Source organism: Anolis sagrei, chromosome 3, assembly GCF_037176765.1.
Source record: "Anolis sagrei isolate rAnoSag1 chromosome 3, rAnoSag1.mat, whole genome shotgun sequence".
NCBI lineage: Eukaryota > Metazoa > Chordata > Lepidosauria > Squamata > Dactyloidae > Anolis > Anolis sagrei.
In genome coordinates this window covers 197,549,688-197,565,176 of record NC_090023.1, presented here as the reverse complement: position 1 = coordinate 197,565,176, position 15,489 = coordinate 197,549,688, and the positions used below count along the sequence as shown (strand labels likewise).

At 40.5% G+C, this 15,489-nt stretch overlaps 1 protein-coding gene across 1 annotated transcript in view; it reads left to right on the top strand.

Annotated features, from left to right (window-relative positions):
- Nucleotides 1-727: 727 nt before the first annotated feature.
- Nucleotides 728-15,489, top strand: part of ABRAXAS2 (abraxas 2, BRISC complex subunit) — a 35,487-nt gene continuing 20,725 nt past the window's right edge. The window contains exons 1-4 of the mRNA XM_060768604.2: nucleotides 728-849; nucleotides 11,187-11,277; nucleotides 11,796-11,832; nucleotides 14,876-14,942. Coding sequence (XP_060624587.2) covers nucleotides 778-849; nucleotides 11,187-11,277; nucleotides 11,796-11,832; nucleotides 14,876-14,942 — 267 coding nt within the window. The 5' untranslated portion in view covers nucleotides 728-777. The remainder of the gene's footprint in view (nucleotides 850-11,186; nucleotides 11,278-11,795; nucleotides 11,833-14,875; nucleotides 14,943-15,489) is intronic.

Sequence of the window (15,489 nt, the reverse complement as noted above, 5' to 3'; positions counted from 1 at the left end):
ATCTCCACATCAACACTGACATAGAAACAGCAAGAAATACTGTTTACCCATAAGCATAAAGGAATTACATATATTAGAAACCATTACTTTATTTTCCAGATCACCAGACTGGGCCACAGCATGTGGGAGTTGTAGTTACTGGGATTTGTAGTTCACTTACAATCACAGAGCATTCTGAACTCCACCAATGATGGAATTGAACCAAACCTCCCACACAGAACCCCATGACCACAAGAGTGGGCCACAGCAACGCGTGGCAGGGGACGGCTAGTCTATATAAATAAAAATGTAATGTTTGTGGGATTAATATAACTCAAAAACCAGTAGGCAAATTGACACCCAATTTGGACAAAATACACCTATCAGGCCAACGAGTGATCATCACTCATAAAAACACTCATAAAAACACTCTTCCCCTGTGTTAAAGTCTCTTCCACCTTCAACACAGTGGAAGAGACTTAAAAAACCAAAAAAAAATACTAAAAACATTACAACGCATGCACAAAACCACATATATACCCATATACACAAATATATACACACACACACAAAACACATATACATAGATTGGGCCACAGGAATGCGTGACAGGGGACGGTTAGTGTGTGTGTGTGTATACTCTCTCTCTCTCATGGGGTTCCACTAGGTTTGGGAACTACTCTTCCCAGAATGCCCCGCTCCCCTGACCGGAAACAGCCTCGCGCGAGAAGAGCCGGGGAGGCGCCGGGCAGCCGCGGTGCCTTGTGGGATCGGCGGCGGCGGCGGCGGGGCTCCATCATGGCGGCTTCCATTTCGGGCTACACGTTCACCTCGGTCTGCTACTACAGCGCCAACAGCAGCGCCGACCACGTAAGTCTCCGCCCGAGGGCCTCGTCCTTCGGAGCAGGGCGGCGGGGCTTTAGGGAGGCGAGGCCTCTTCCTGCCGCCCTTTCCCAGGGAATGGCAGCCCTCGAGGAAGAGGAAATGGGTGTGAGGGAGGAAGAGGCCAAGGCCAAGGCAGCGGCTGCTTCAGAGGCGGCGTCGGGGGGATTGGAGGAGGGAAAGGTTGGAGGAGGAGGGCGGCGCCCAGCCTATTTTGGGATCCACACGAACAGTAGCGTGGATTGTGGAGAGAGACTTCATGCTGCTCTGTGGCGGAGGAAGGGGTTGGAAGAAGAGCACTGTGATCGCTCCTCAACAGAACACCAACCCTGAGAGTTGCAGGATGATGGGAGCTGCACACCATCATTGCTGTTTCGTGATGGTTATTGTAGTCACACCCTGAGTACTGCAGGATGACGGGAGGTGCAGAATATATCCCTATTGCTGAAAGATACAGAATGACGGAAGGTGCAAAATATTGCAGAAAGAGTAACTAGACACCTTCCATCATCCTGTGCTGAGCGGTACAGGATGGTGGGAGGTATAAAATGCCAAAAAAGAGAGGTCATGTTATAGGTACAGGACATAAATGTTGAGAGCTACAGGATGATGGAAGGTGTGAAATGTCGTAGAAAGTGGCATTGTAATACTGTATGGGGCACAAATCCTTAGAGCCACAGAATGATGTGAAATATATAGAAAATGACACTGTCATAGTTACTGTGCTTTCATGGCTGGAATCACTGGGTTGCTATTAGTTTTCTGGGCTACATGGCTATGTTCCAGAAGCTAGCCTGAAGAAGAGAAGGCTGAGAGGAGATATGATAGTCATGTATAAATATGTGAGAGGAAGTCACAGGGAGGAGGGAGCAAGCTTGTTTTCTGCTTCCTTGGAGACTAGGACGCGGAACAATGGCTTCAAACTACAAGAAAGGAGATTCCATCTGAACACGAGGAAGAACTTCCTGACTGTGAGAGCCATTCATCAGTGGAACTCTCTGCCTCGGAGTGTGGTGGAGGCTCCTTCTTTGGAAGCTTTTAAACAGAGGCTGGATGGCCATCTGTCAGGGGTGATTTGAATGCAACATTCCTGCTTCTTGGCAGGGGGTTGGACTGGATGGCCCATGAGGTCTCTTCCAACTCTTTGATTCTATGATTCTATGATTCATTCTCTCCTGATGTTTTTCCCACATCTGTGGTAGGCATCCTCAGGGGTTGTGTTGGAAACTAGGCAGTGAGGTTTATATATCTGGAATACCCAGGGTGGGAGAAAAACTCTCGTCTATTTGAGGCAGGTGTGAGTGTTGTAATTTCCCACCTTGAATAGCATTGAATAGCCTTGCATTTTTAAAGTCTGGCTGCTTTCTGCCTGGAGGAATTCTTTCTTGGGAGGTGTTAGCTGTCCCGGATTGTTTCCTGTCTGGAGAAACAATCAGAAACTGCAGACTAATTCAACCAGACAAGTCAGCCATAACAGAGCACTTGATAAACCAACCAGGACACAGCATATTATTTGAGAACACAGAAATGCTGGACCACTCTTAACAACCACCATGTCAGGCAATACAGAGAAGCCATTGAAATCCACAAGCATGTTGAAACAATTTTAACAAAAAGGAGCAAACTATGAAAATGAACAAAATCTAGCAACCAGTATTAAAAACACAACAAGATGAGTCCACCACAGACACTGCTGGCTGTTGTATTGAATCACACAATCCTAGACACTTCCCAAATGTCTAGGACTGTGCGATGTATCAGCGAATAATGCGTGCAGATCCCAGTAAGGTGGCCTTCTGCAGCTGACAGATGGTAATTTTGTCAGTGCCTATTGTGTTTAAGTGCAGCCCAAGGTCTTTAGGCACTGCTCCCAGTGTGTCGATCACCACTGGGACCACCTTTACTGTCTTGTGCCAGAGTCTTTGCTGTTTGATCTTTAAATCCTCATATCGTGTGAGCTTTTCCAGTTGTTTCTCTTCAATCCTGCTGTCACCTGGGATTGCAACATCGATAATCCATACTTTGTTTTTTAACACGATCATGAGGTCAGGAGGATTGTGCTCCAAAACTCTTGTCTGTCTGAATTTGGAAGTCCCAGAGGAGCTTGACGTGTTCATTCTCTGTAACACCTCTCAACATCAGAGAAGCAGTTAAGCCCCCCGCCAATGTCAAGGCGGCACCCAATGGGGGTATTATTATTATTATTAACTTGATTTCTGTCCCCTTAGACACAACTCAATAAAATTTTATAACAAGGCAAAAACAAAAAAATTAAAAAAACAAATACAGGGTTAGTCAAAATGAATAGGCCAGTGGAGCTGCTGTATCATGGGAGTGAATAGTCTTATTGGCCTATTCATTTTGACTAACCCTGTATTTGTGTCATGGATACAAACGTTAAAATATAATAAAATACAATTGAAATTGAAAGCAAAACACCTCCTCCTCCCCATCTCACCCATAATGTCCCCAGAAATAGATCTACAGGGCACAATTCCAGAGAGTCACAGGATAATGGAATGCACAAAATATCATTCCTCTGATATCTGAGAGCTGCAGGATGAGAAGTGTGAAATGTCATAGAAAGTGTCATTGCAATACTTTACTGTACAGAGCACATATCCTGAGAACTACAGGATGATAGGATGTGAAAAATGTAGAAAGGTTCACTATGATAGCTATAGGACACAAATGCTGAGGGGTAAAAAATGATGGGAGATATACAATATCATCCATCTTGCCCTTGGTTGGCCCCTCTTCCTTTATCCTTCCATTTTCCCCAGCATCGTTATCTTCTCTAAGCTTTCCTGTCTTCTCATTTTGTGGGCAAAGTACTTCATCTTTGCCTCTAATATCCTTCCCCCCAGTGAGCAGTTGGGCTTTATTTCCTGGAATATGGACTGGTTTGATCTCCCACTGCTCTTCTCCCAAGTAGTAAATGTCTTCCTGGCCGCAGTCTGTGAATGCAGTAATCTTTGCTCCTAGAAATGCAAAGTCTGTCCCTGCCTCCATGTTTTCTCCCTCTATTTGCCAATTATCAATCCGTCTGGTTGCCATAATCTTGGGCTTTTTGATGTTTAACTGCTACCCAGCTTTTGCACTTTCTTTTTCACCTTGGTTATAAGGTTCCTCAGCTCCTCGCTTTCAGCCATTGAAGTGGTATCTAAGGTTGTTAATATTTCTTCCAGCAATTTTAACTCCAACCTTGGATTCATCAAGCCCCGCATGTCACATGATGTGTTCTGCATACAAGTAGAATAGGTTGGGTGAGAGTATACGACCCTGCTGTACTTCTTTCCCAATCTTGAACCAGTCTATTGTTCCATGGTCTGTTATTACTATTGCTGTTTGGTCGTTATACAGATTTCTCAGGAGACAGACAAGGTGACTTGAGCATTACCTTATTGGCATGTGAAATAATTGCCACTTTATGAAAGTTTGAGCATTGTTTAGTGTTTCCCTTTTTTGGTTTCTCCAATCTGATGGCCTTTTTGTGTTTTCCATATTTGCTGGCATATGGCATGCATCACCTTGACAGCATCATCTTTCAAGATTTTAAACAGTTCAACTGGGATCGTGTCATCTCCTGCTGCCGTGTTATTAGCAATGCTTCTTAAGGCATTAATCTCACATTACCTGCCTTGAACTGGGGTATATGACAGTATGGATTCAGATTGTCAATGGCCCTCCCACAAACCATATAACCCTGAATATCAAAGCAGAAAATCCCACAATATCAGCTTTGAACTAGGACCTCTTCCACACAGCTGAATAAAGTCCCATATTTTCTGTTTTGAACTAGAATATATGACAGTGTGGACTCAGATAACCCAGTTGAAAGCAGATGTTGTGGGATTTTCTGCCTTTATATTCTGTGTTATATGGCCGTGTGGAAGGGCTCTGAGTTATCTGAGTCCACACTGCCATATATTCTAGTTCAAAGCAGGTAAGGTGGGATTTTATTCAGCTGTGATGAAGGGGCCCCAGTTCAAAGCAGACATTGTGGATTATCTGCCTTGATATTCTGGATTATATGGCAGTGTGGAATGACCCTTGGTTCTCAACTGTTGCTTGACACCATTAATATTTCCTGTAAGTCAAAAGTCACATCAATGAATATATAATGAATATAGCCTGTACTAAATAGGGTTGCCCTCCATCTGAAGATATATTGCAGTTTGGGGTGCATTGATACTTTGGAACAGGGATCCCCAAACTTTTTATGTAGAGGGTCAGTTCATGGTCCCTCTAACTAATGGGGGGACACACACTATAGTTTTGGGGGAAAATGAACGAATTCCTATGCACATGGCACATATCATGGCACATGAAAGAATACAATATTTAAATGAAGAGCCATTTGAACTTACCAGTATTCCAATGGGAAGTGTGGGCCTGATGAGATAATCGAGTTCATTAGGATTGTTGTTGTTGTGTGATTTCAAGTGGTTTCGGACTTAGGGTGACCCTAAGTCTAAAGTTAGGGTAGGAGCCAGGTAGATGACCTTGGAGGGCTGCATCTGGCCTACAAGCCTTGGTTTGGGGACCCCTGCTGTAGAATGAATGCAACTTAACACCATTTTATCAGCCATGGCTCGATGCTATGGGATCATGGTATTTTTAGTTTGGTGAGAGAAGGCTGCAGATCTTGTAAAACTGCAATACCAGAAGCACAATTAGATGTGCTTCTGGATACAGCACTGAGGCCGGAATGTCAGCTTTCTTTAGTGACCAGATGTGCTTTAGCAAAGTTAAGGCTTGTGAGCTACCTGTGCCTGTTTATGGGACTTGACCACAGTGACATATCGCCTTAGTGCTGGTATGGGGAAACCCAGCCCAAGAGGCTGGACGTGGCCCCTTGAGCTCTTTTCTCAGTCCCTCTCACCATCCTATCCTTCCTTCTCTCTTTCCTAACTCCATCCCTCCTCCCTCCCTCCCTCTTTTTACCTCCCCCCTCTTTTCCCCTCCCCCCCTTCCTTGCCTTTCACCTTTTTGTCTTTCCTTCCCTTTCTCCTTCCTTCCCTTTTGTCTTCCCTTCCTTCTCTCTTCCCTCCTTCCCTCTTCCCTTCTTTTTCCTTCCCTCCATTCCCTTCCACCCCTCCTTTCTTCTCTCTTTCCTCCCGCCTTCCCTTCCTTTCTTCCATCCCTTTCTTCCACCTTTCATCCTTCCTTCCCTCTTTCCTCCCACCTCCTCTCTCTCCCTCTTTCTCCTTCCAACCTACCTTCCTTCCCTTTTGTCTTTCCTTCCTTCCCTTTTTCCTCCCTCCATTCCCTTCCACCCTTTCTTCCTTCCTTCCATCCTTCTCCCTTCACTTTTTCCTTCCTTCTTTCCTCATGGGGATGTTTAGCAGGGAGAACAGAAGGTATAAAGGAACGATGAGAACCATATTTCAAGATTGAGGAGGAGTGGGAGAACTGACTTTCTGCTACTCTAGAGACCACGGCACAAGAGAGCAATGATTTCAAATGGCAGAGAAAGAAATTTGCCTGAAAAGATTAAGAAGAACATCCTGAGAGTAGGAGCTGTTGGAGAGTGGCATAAGGCTGCCTCAAAGTAGGAGGCTTGTCCGCAGAGGCTGTCCATCGGGAGTGCTTTGGTTGTGCCTTCTTGCATAGCAGGGGGTTGGACTGGATGGCCCTTGGAGGTCTGTTCCAGCTCTAGCATTCTATATCAGGAGTAGGCAATCCGGGGTCAAATGGATACACTTTTTCTCTCCCATCCACCATCTCATCCTAACCAAGGCTAACCCTTTTGGGATCCAAACATTTCCCGTCTTTCCTTCACTTTCTGCTTCTGATATAGAAGAGGAAGGGGAAAAAAGGGCAGGGCAGGGAGGGGAATTGGGGAGAACCCCCTCCCTCCCAGCCCACCATGCTTCCCCCAAGTTAGAAAGTTTGCCCATGCCTACCTTAGTGGCAACTCACTTGATTTATTAACATTTTCTCGGGAAGGAGTAGCTTTTGAAGAATATTTGAAATTTTGTCCAAAGAACTCTGAAGCAAGTTTGGTAATTGAGGCTTATGACACTGAGCATAATCTTGTTGCAACAGCTCTGTTGGCTGCCAGTTTGTCCGGGGACAATGGTTGGTTATGACCTACAAAACCACGTGTTAATTATTTTATCTGGGGAACTATGCTGTCCCATACAAACCTACCCTTGTTATATGCTCTTCCGGGAAGGCCCTTACCTTGCATCACTGTGATCTGTCTGGTGGAAATATACAAGAGGGCCTTCTCAGGTACTGCTCCAGTCTTCTAACCTTCCATACAAATTAAAGCCCTTTGTTTCAGCAGATCTTAAAGGAATGTTTGCTCAGGAAGAAAGAGCCTGTACAGTTTATATTTCTTTTCCTTTTTAGTGATCAAGCATTTAACAGCTTCAAATCCAATTGGTAATGCAATTATATTTTTAACTTTTGCATGATGTGAATTTTTAGATTAACAGTGTCTGTTTTAACTTTCGTAAGCTTCCTTGAGCCCTTGAGTGAGAAAACAAGCAGAATCATAGTTGTCGTCACTGTCATCATCATGTTTTTGTTTCTGGCATTGTAAAGATTTTTATTTATATTTAATACATTTTACCTTGTCATTTCCTCTAAAAATAACTCTTACAGTGACTAAAAACATAATTTAAAATATTTTAAACAATATAACCATCATAATAAACGAAACAGTGTAATAGCCGAATTGAAAAGATATCCATTCAGACTGTTCCTAAAGATAACAAAAATGTGATAAAGCTGTAAAACTAAACGTCTTGGATCTCTAGAGCAAGAATTGATAAAATGTAGGCCTACAATTGTGATTGGTTGTGAGTTGCTGCAGCCATACCCGGTATGCCAATGGTAAGGAATGTTGTGAATTAGGATCTAACAACATATGGAAGGTCAAACCTGGTACACATCCTAATTTTGTGTGATCTGTGCAGAGCAGAATTTTTATCATCATGTTAACTTTTGATTAAATGAATCCTGTTTATCTGCTATGGTAAGTAAGTTTCTAGAAGAGCAATCTGTTCTAAAGCTGAAAATAGGAATGTTCTATACCTTGACAGCTCATAGCTGCTGTATTGTGGCTTTTGCAAGATGATTAGTTTATAGTACTTTCTGTCTTTTAGTTCCATATTATGTTGGGAACTCTTGCTCTGCACAGCATTTTTAAAGTTGTGTTAGTTACTTTTGTGTATGACTTTGTTTGCTTCGGTTAGACTACAGAAAGCAAGCTATCTTTAAAATGTTTCTGCAACTGTCCGATCCTTTCTGGATCAGGTCTGACTCACTATTGAACTGAAAGTTACATCATGTATTGCTCTGAGACTTCTAAGAAGAAAATATCCTTAATTTAATTTTTATTTAAAGGATTGAATAGTTATTCTGCTCATAGAGCAAAACAATCAATCCATGTTTTGTGAACCTGATTAATATTTCCAACCAGAGACTCTGCTGATATGGTGGAAATCAGGAGGTTTCTGGGAAGAAAATTAAAGAATAAATATCTATATTGAATGAAAACACTAAACACACACCAAATAAGCGGCAGTTTCCACATAATGTTTTTAATATATGTGCTTCATTTCCTGTGAATTTTATATGGAGCTGTGCTACTACTTTAGCTCTTGAACAAGTTGTTCTAGCATGGACAGTCACATAATGACTTATATTTAACAATCTGTTGCCCTTTATGCCATTTGAGAAATAGAGGTTGCACTAAGAACTGCAAACACAAGTCTCTCTGGCTTAGACTCACATTATACGTCTAATCTAAGGAACATTCAGTTCTTCCATTTCTGTAATTAAACTGAGTTCAATAGAAATGGACAGATCACTCAGGGCAGTTTATAATAAATATATTCACAGGTCACAGTTGGGACAGTGTTAACGCTGATGTTATCAACTGAAGGTTGAATATTACACAACAGCTAATTTACATGTAATACGTAAATGCAGCTAAGATTGTCCTGTCAAGAAATGCACTTTCAGAGGATGCAAGTGCTTGGCCTTGTTTCTTGGTTACACTCTGTTCCTGTCCTCCTTTTGTAATAGCAAAAGCATATTTTATGTAAGAGTGCAAATGGAACAAGATGTGGAGAGGAGAAGGTAGAACCAATGTATTCCACAACTTAGAAATAGCCTATGTCCATGGAAGTGTTTGTGGATGTAAAATGCCCCAACTTTTTAGGTTCTTGGTTAGCAGACCTTCTGCCAGTTCTTAGCTGGAGGAAACAAAACCTCCCATGACTTTTTGACAAGTATGCAGTATGGTTCAATTAGTCTTGTAACCAAGGTGGGCTTTCTGTGACATACCAGGCTGTCTTCACAGCTAAATGCCTCCCTTCCCAAAGGTCTTAGCTTTACAATAAGACCACACTTTTATGCCATGTTTTCTTGTTTTACTTGGCAGTACACCTCTAATCAGTTTGATCAGACCTTGGTGTGTACCGTTCTTGAAGGTCCTCAAAAACATAGCCCACATCTCCTAAATGGTGGTCAGTTTATATATTTTTTATTCTGTGCTTTGCTATCATTTCCCTGTTGTTGACCTTCAAGTACTTTGTGAGAAAGTGCAAAACCTCTGGGTTGATTGTTCATCTGGAGTGGCAGCACTATGAGACTATGCTGTTCCCCGATGCTTCGTGCGTTTTATGTTTTTGCTGCCAGAAATATTGAGCCCAGTGATGTTAAGGGTCTTCCATCTTTACTTCTGGTAGAATTCCTCTTGTTTGATGTCCAAAGAATGTGCTGTGAATCTCAATTTATTTCAAAGATTATGTGTTAAAATGTGGTTTCTATGAGGACCAGTTTAAGAACTTCTTTCTTATTTCTTGCTACTTTTGATTCTGAGGATTCCTGAATGACGACTGGACAGATATAGATCTCTAAACCAGGTCTTTCAGTTACTGTGTTTTATTAGTATGTGAGCTTTGTCTTTTTTTTTTTTTTTTGACAAGAACAAATAAGCATACACGATCTGTCCTCTTATCTTTGGCCAAGAGGAGAAATTATCTCTCTTCATTGCACGTTCCAAGTGTATCATGGCTCAAAATCAAAATTGCATAGGACTTTTATGCCCCGAGACGTTTCTTCTATAAAGTACTCCAATAGCAAAATGTAATCGGTTTACAGGGATATATTATTTCCTTGTTTTTTATTGTGTGAGAGAAAACTACCAGATATACTCATATATTAGTCAGGCTTGTGTATAAACCAAGGACAGATCTGGAGGCCAAAATTGTGGATTTTGATATGGCTTGTGGATAAGTCGAAGATTATTTGAGGGTGAGGGGAAAGAACAAGTACTACCTAAGGGAGCCAGCTTCCCTTAGAGGCTGCTGTCATTTCTCTTGTCTGGACTTTCAAAAAGGCCAGAAGTGACACCATGGTGAACAGTAGAGGGTGGTCCAGTGCTTCTTTTAGGTTCTCCTGGGGTTGGACTACACTCTTACTTTCTGCCATTTTTCTCAGAAAAGAGGATGATTGCTTTAAAAAAAAGTTAAGGCCATCATTCACATTGACCTGTGGATAGGTTTATACAGGCTTTTGGCTTGATTTTTGAGTAAAATTTCTACACCATAGACAAGTATACAGGCAGTCCCCATGTTACAAACATCAAATTTACCAACGACTCGTAGTTAAAAATGGGGGTGAGACGACAGGAAGTGCGAGAAATCTACCCCTCGGATGGGAAATTCATTCCTGGAAGACTTAACATGGGGAAAAGGTATCTCCATTGAAACTTTGTCACCAAACCTTGTTTCCATAAAAGCCAAATTTGTCAAAATCTGATTATCACAGGGACAGAAAGTGGGATGAAATCTTCTGAACAGGGGCACAGACAGCAAAACGAACACCACAGGGGCGTTAACCCTTCCTTATGCTGTCTAAAGCTTACACACACACACACACACACAGAGGAGTTACACCAGGCTGTCTTCCTATACAAGCCTAACCAGTTTTTAAGATACTCAGGAGAAGTGTTTGTGATCTTTCAGTGCTTGATCCACATCTCGTAGAGCAGTGGTTCTCAACCTGTGGGTCCCCATTTTAATATAATTGTTTTTTTACTTGTTAACTTTTCAGTTATTATTTTTCCTTTATTTTGTTTTAATCTGTATTTTGAGTAGCTTTGGGTCTCATGGTAGAAAAAAGTAGGATGTAAGTTGAATTAAATCCTACTAAAATGTCCCATCTTCTGGGAAGAAGGCCAAAATCTTTTGTAGTTAAACTTTCCAGGTGGGACTTTGTAATTCTTCCATGTACTTGTTCATGAATGCCATTGTAATTTTTCTGTGTCATTAATTAAATTTTTCCTCCTTGCTCATTTATAGGAAGGATTCTTGTTGGGAGAAGTTAGACAAGAGGAGACATTTAGCATTAGTGACTCGCAAATCAGCAACACTGAATTTTTGCAAGTAATCGGTAAATACCACTTTTTTTCTCATAGTCCGATTTAATCGGGTTTGTATTTTGGCCTAAACCAAATATATTTTGGCTTACTTAATATGGCTGAATTAACTTGGACAGGGCAAGGGATATTCCGGCAAGTTCCAGGTGCGCATTTGTTTTGTTTCTGCAAAATAAACTAGAGAGGGTTATATCATGGCCCTTCCTTGTCCGTCCTTTGCCCTTTGGCTCGTATCAGCTGAATAGCAAGCTTTTACTGGGAGCTTGGAATTTTTCACTTTTTTTACTAAGCGAAAATAAGTACACTGTCAAAAATAGCAATGTATCTGAGGTCTAATCTAGAATAGCACCATTAATATTTCAATTTTAAACAATCGATGTTTGTAATATGTAAATTCATATGTTTTGAGGTTATACACTTTTTGTGTGTACGGGGGCGGGCCGTTGTTTTGCATTTGAAAAGTTGGAAGGATATACATGGGGATAAGCTCTTTGGTCTTGAATAATTGTAATGTGCATTGTTGTTGTTACAGAAATCCATAATCATGAGCCTTGTTTGAAATTATTTAGGTAAGTTATTTTCCCCCTCCTTCTTCTGTTTTGTGAATCATTGAGTGAACTAAATCTAGCATTAACATAAATCCCCAACATTTATGAGAATTAGTATATAGAATATTCTTTTTAGAGATATATTATATGTAATGCAGATTGGAATAGTTGTAGATGCCGAATGCACGTAAATTTTAATAGATACAGGCAGTCCCTGAATTGCTATCATAGGACTTACATATGACTCATAGTTTGGAACGTGGGTGAGACAACAGGAAGTGAGAAAAATCTACCCTCGGTAGGGAAATTAACTCCTTGAAGAATTATCATGGAGAAAAGGTATCTCCACTTAAGCTTTATCACCAATCCTTTTTTCCACAACAAGCCAACTTTTTCAGCATCCAGTTATCATAGGGACAGAAAATGAGGTGAAATCTTCTGAACAGGAGCACAGAGAGCAAAACAAACTCCACATGCTATCCAAACCGTGTGTATGTATTTAGCTGGAGTTACACTTTTAAAATGTACCTTTTCTGACTTACATACAAATTCAACTTAAGAACAAACCTAGAGAATCTATCTTGTTAGTGATTTGGGGACTGCCTGTACAGTGCATTACATTAGAAATGCTAATTACACTTGTGTTACTTGTGTAATATATAGAAAAAAATGTTTCTGCAAAATGTGTGTTGGGATTATCTGATAGGTTTAGTAATGCTTGTATTGAATCTTTTGCTTACATGTATAAGCTTGTATAAAGATTTAGATACTTCATTTGATAGTAATTTAATGTATGACAAATACAGTTATGGCATTATTGTAGACAGAACAAGCTTTATTTTGCTAAATAGTAGAGATTGTGGACCATAATCTGTGTGAGTGAAAGAAGTAGCATCTTTATTCTTCTCAGTCCCTAAAGTACTACTTGCTTATGGATGGATTAGCTGCTAAATCTATAGAACTAATTGTTTGAATAGAAAATAGTTTTTTATTAGATTGACTGTTCAGGTCTATTAGTGTCGGTGTACTGTACTGAATGCTTTTAAGTACAGGATAGAATTACATTTCTTTTAAATATCTGCATCCCTATAGGTAGATACTGTTTCTGTGTCAAATTTAACATTGTCGCACTGAATTTTCATTGACTTTAAGAGAAATTTTGTTTTTTAAAGACCTTAATCCGATCTCATTTTGAAATCTGTAAAAAATAATTTGAGTCCTAATTTATAATTATTCTACTGGCGGGGTGTTAGTCCTGCTTAGAGTGGGATACTTGCTATATGGATAGTTTCATACTTGTTTTTTTACACACACATCTCTTTCAGTGTGTGAATGAAGATACAGTTCTACTCACATCTTAAATTTGATATTCAAAAGCTATGTTGATAAAATGAAGACTTACTTGAGCCCCAACATATTTGCATCATTCACTCATGGCTCATATTCCACTCACTATCCTTGAGCTACAATGTAGCATCTGTTATCCAAAAATATGCTTATGTAAAGTGGATATGAATACAACTCCTGACTTTTAATTATGCTGTAAGATTAGGCATTTGAGCAAAACCTTAAGCTAGAATTTCCACAATAACTACTTTGAAGAAGATGCATTTTAAAATGAGTTTTACATGTTAATTCTGAAACTTTTTGACATATAGAAAGTTGAAGATAAACACTTTTCAAAAATTAGCTGTCAAAGAATTCCAGATTAGGATCATATAAGGATTATAGTGAATGGACACAATTAATTTTGTTTATTCCATTATAATCCAAATACATTCACTTGTTGGGAAAGTGGGCTAATTAACAAAAGACCCTCTTCATAAATGTACAGCAGAGTAACTTATGAGCAGCAGCGTGACCCAGCAAACAGTAACCACAAGTGATAAAAGGACAAAAACAGACAGACCAATGTTACCTCTTCCATAGGAGGCTTTTCGGTGAAAGTATGATAGCTGCGACCCAGTGCTGGTAGTGCTACACTGGTTGCGTAACGCAGCTCTGAGTTAGAGAAAGGAACACATGCGGCAGACACAGCACTGTGTGTGTGAGAAACCGCACACAGTGAGAAACACGGCTATGACAGAGTCGACAAGGTAGTTCGGTTGAAGGGGAGGGCGGGAAACAGCCAAGCATACTGATGTAGGCTATCCGGAAATCCTATGCAAGGTAGTTCGGTAGAAAGGGGGAGGGGCAATAGCCAAGCATACTGATGTAGGCTATCCGGAGATCCTATGCAAACACATTCAAAAACGTTGTTGCATTGGAAAGAAGGATAAAAAGGAGGGGAGGGATATGAGCAGTGGTGAAAAATGAATCAAATCCAGTCACTCTTACATTACCTCCCTGTTATCCTGTCCCACCTGCATTACATTACTTCACTGGTATCCTGCCGCAGCTGTGTCTCTTACTTGGTGCGCTGTCTCACGCACGTGTTCCTTTCTTTAATTCAGAGCCCCGTTGCACAACCAGCATAGCCCTACCAGCACTGGATCCCAGTTATCATACTTTTATCAGCTTTTATTTGTAGTAAAATAATGTGATTGTACTATTTACAAGAACAAGGGTCCATAACATAAATAAAATTCTTTCTACTTTCTTCATTGCTTCCATGCTGGACTTCTTTCTTATGCAAATAAACAGCTTTTCTTACACAGAGCCTCATCTCACACTGTATTTACACAGGAGCTTTACACATGAAGCCTTGAACCTGGGGCTTCTCTCATCGAAGCTTCTCACACCACTGTCTCACACTCTGAGGCCTTCTCACAGACCAAGGCCTTCCTCACACTCAGGCTTCTCTCACAGACTAAGGCCTATCTCACACTCTGAGGCTTTCTCACAGACTGAGATCTTTCTCCCCCTGCGGTTTACTAAGCTACAGGTACACCTGCTTATATAGAACTACAGCTTTTGCTGAGTCATTGCATCCATTTAACCCTTGACTCACATTTTTGTAATTAAAAATACCTAGTTAATTTTTAATATTTCTCACATCACTTTGTTCAAGTACACATGATTCCGATTTCAAATATAAGCCTCATTTCTCCCCCCTCTCCCCAAGCTTTTATGATTATGCAGGTAAAGTCAATGAAGAAAATTTGGACAGAATTCTTAAAGATCGGAAAAAAGTAAGTATATCTAGCTTTGTAGACAAAACTCTTATGTAACGATAGGGCTCAAGTAATTTTTTTTAATGTTTGGTTCTAAAGATTGTGTCTTCAAATACTTTGTGTAATTTCCCCCCCCCCCCCCCCCCCAAAATTGCCATGCTTCATCTGCAGTTCCTATAGTTATTGTTGGTTATCAGACTGGGATATTTGTATGAATTTAGAGTATCTGTAAGAAAAGATATAGAACCAGATAACATTCACAATGTTCCAACAAGATCAATTTACCTGGAATAATTATTTTCAGTTAAACAGTTCTCCGAATGAAGGAGAAAAAAAAATGTTACCTGTTTCCAGCTTATAACAAAATGACAATTAAAAACAACAGCAAATCAGCTGCTTATTTCAGAAGGAAAACTAGTAAAATGCACAACACCTGACTACAGCACACATCATGATTAAAGGTTATATGACAATGAGAGCAATAAGGAATCAAAGTACCCATATGTAATAGGTGATGACAGACAAGAAGTACCATAAATGCCAAGTCATTGCCTTAAGTGCTCTT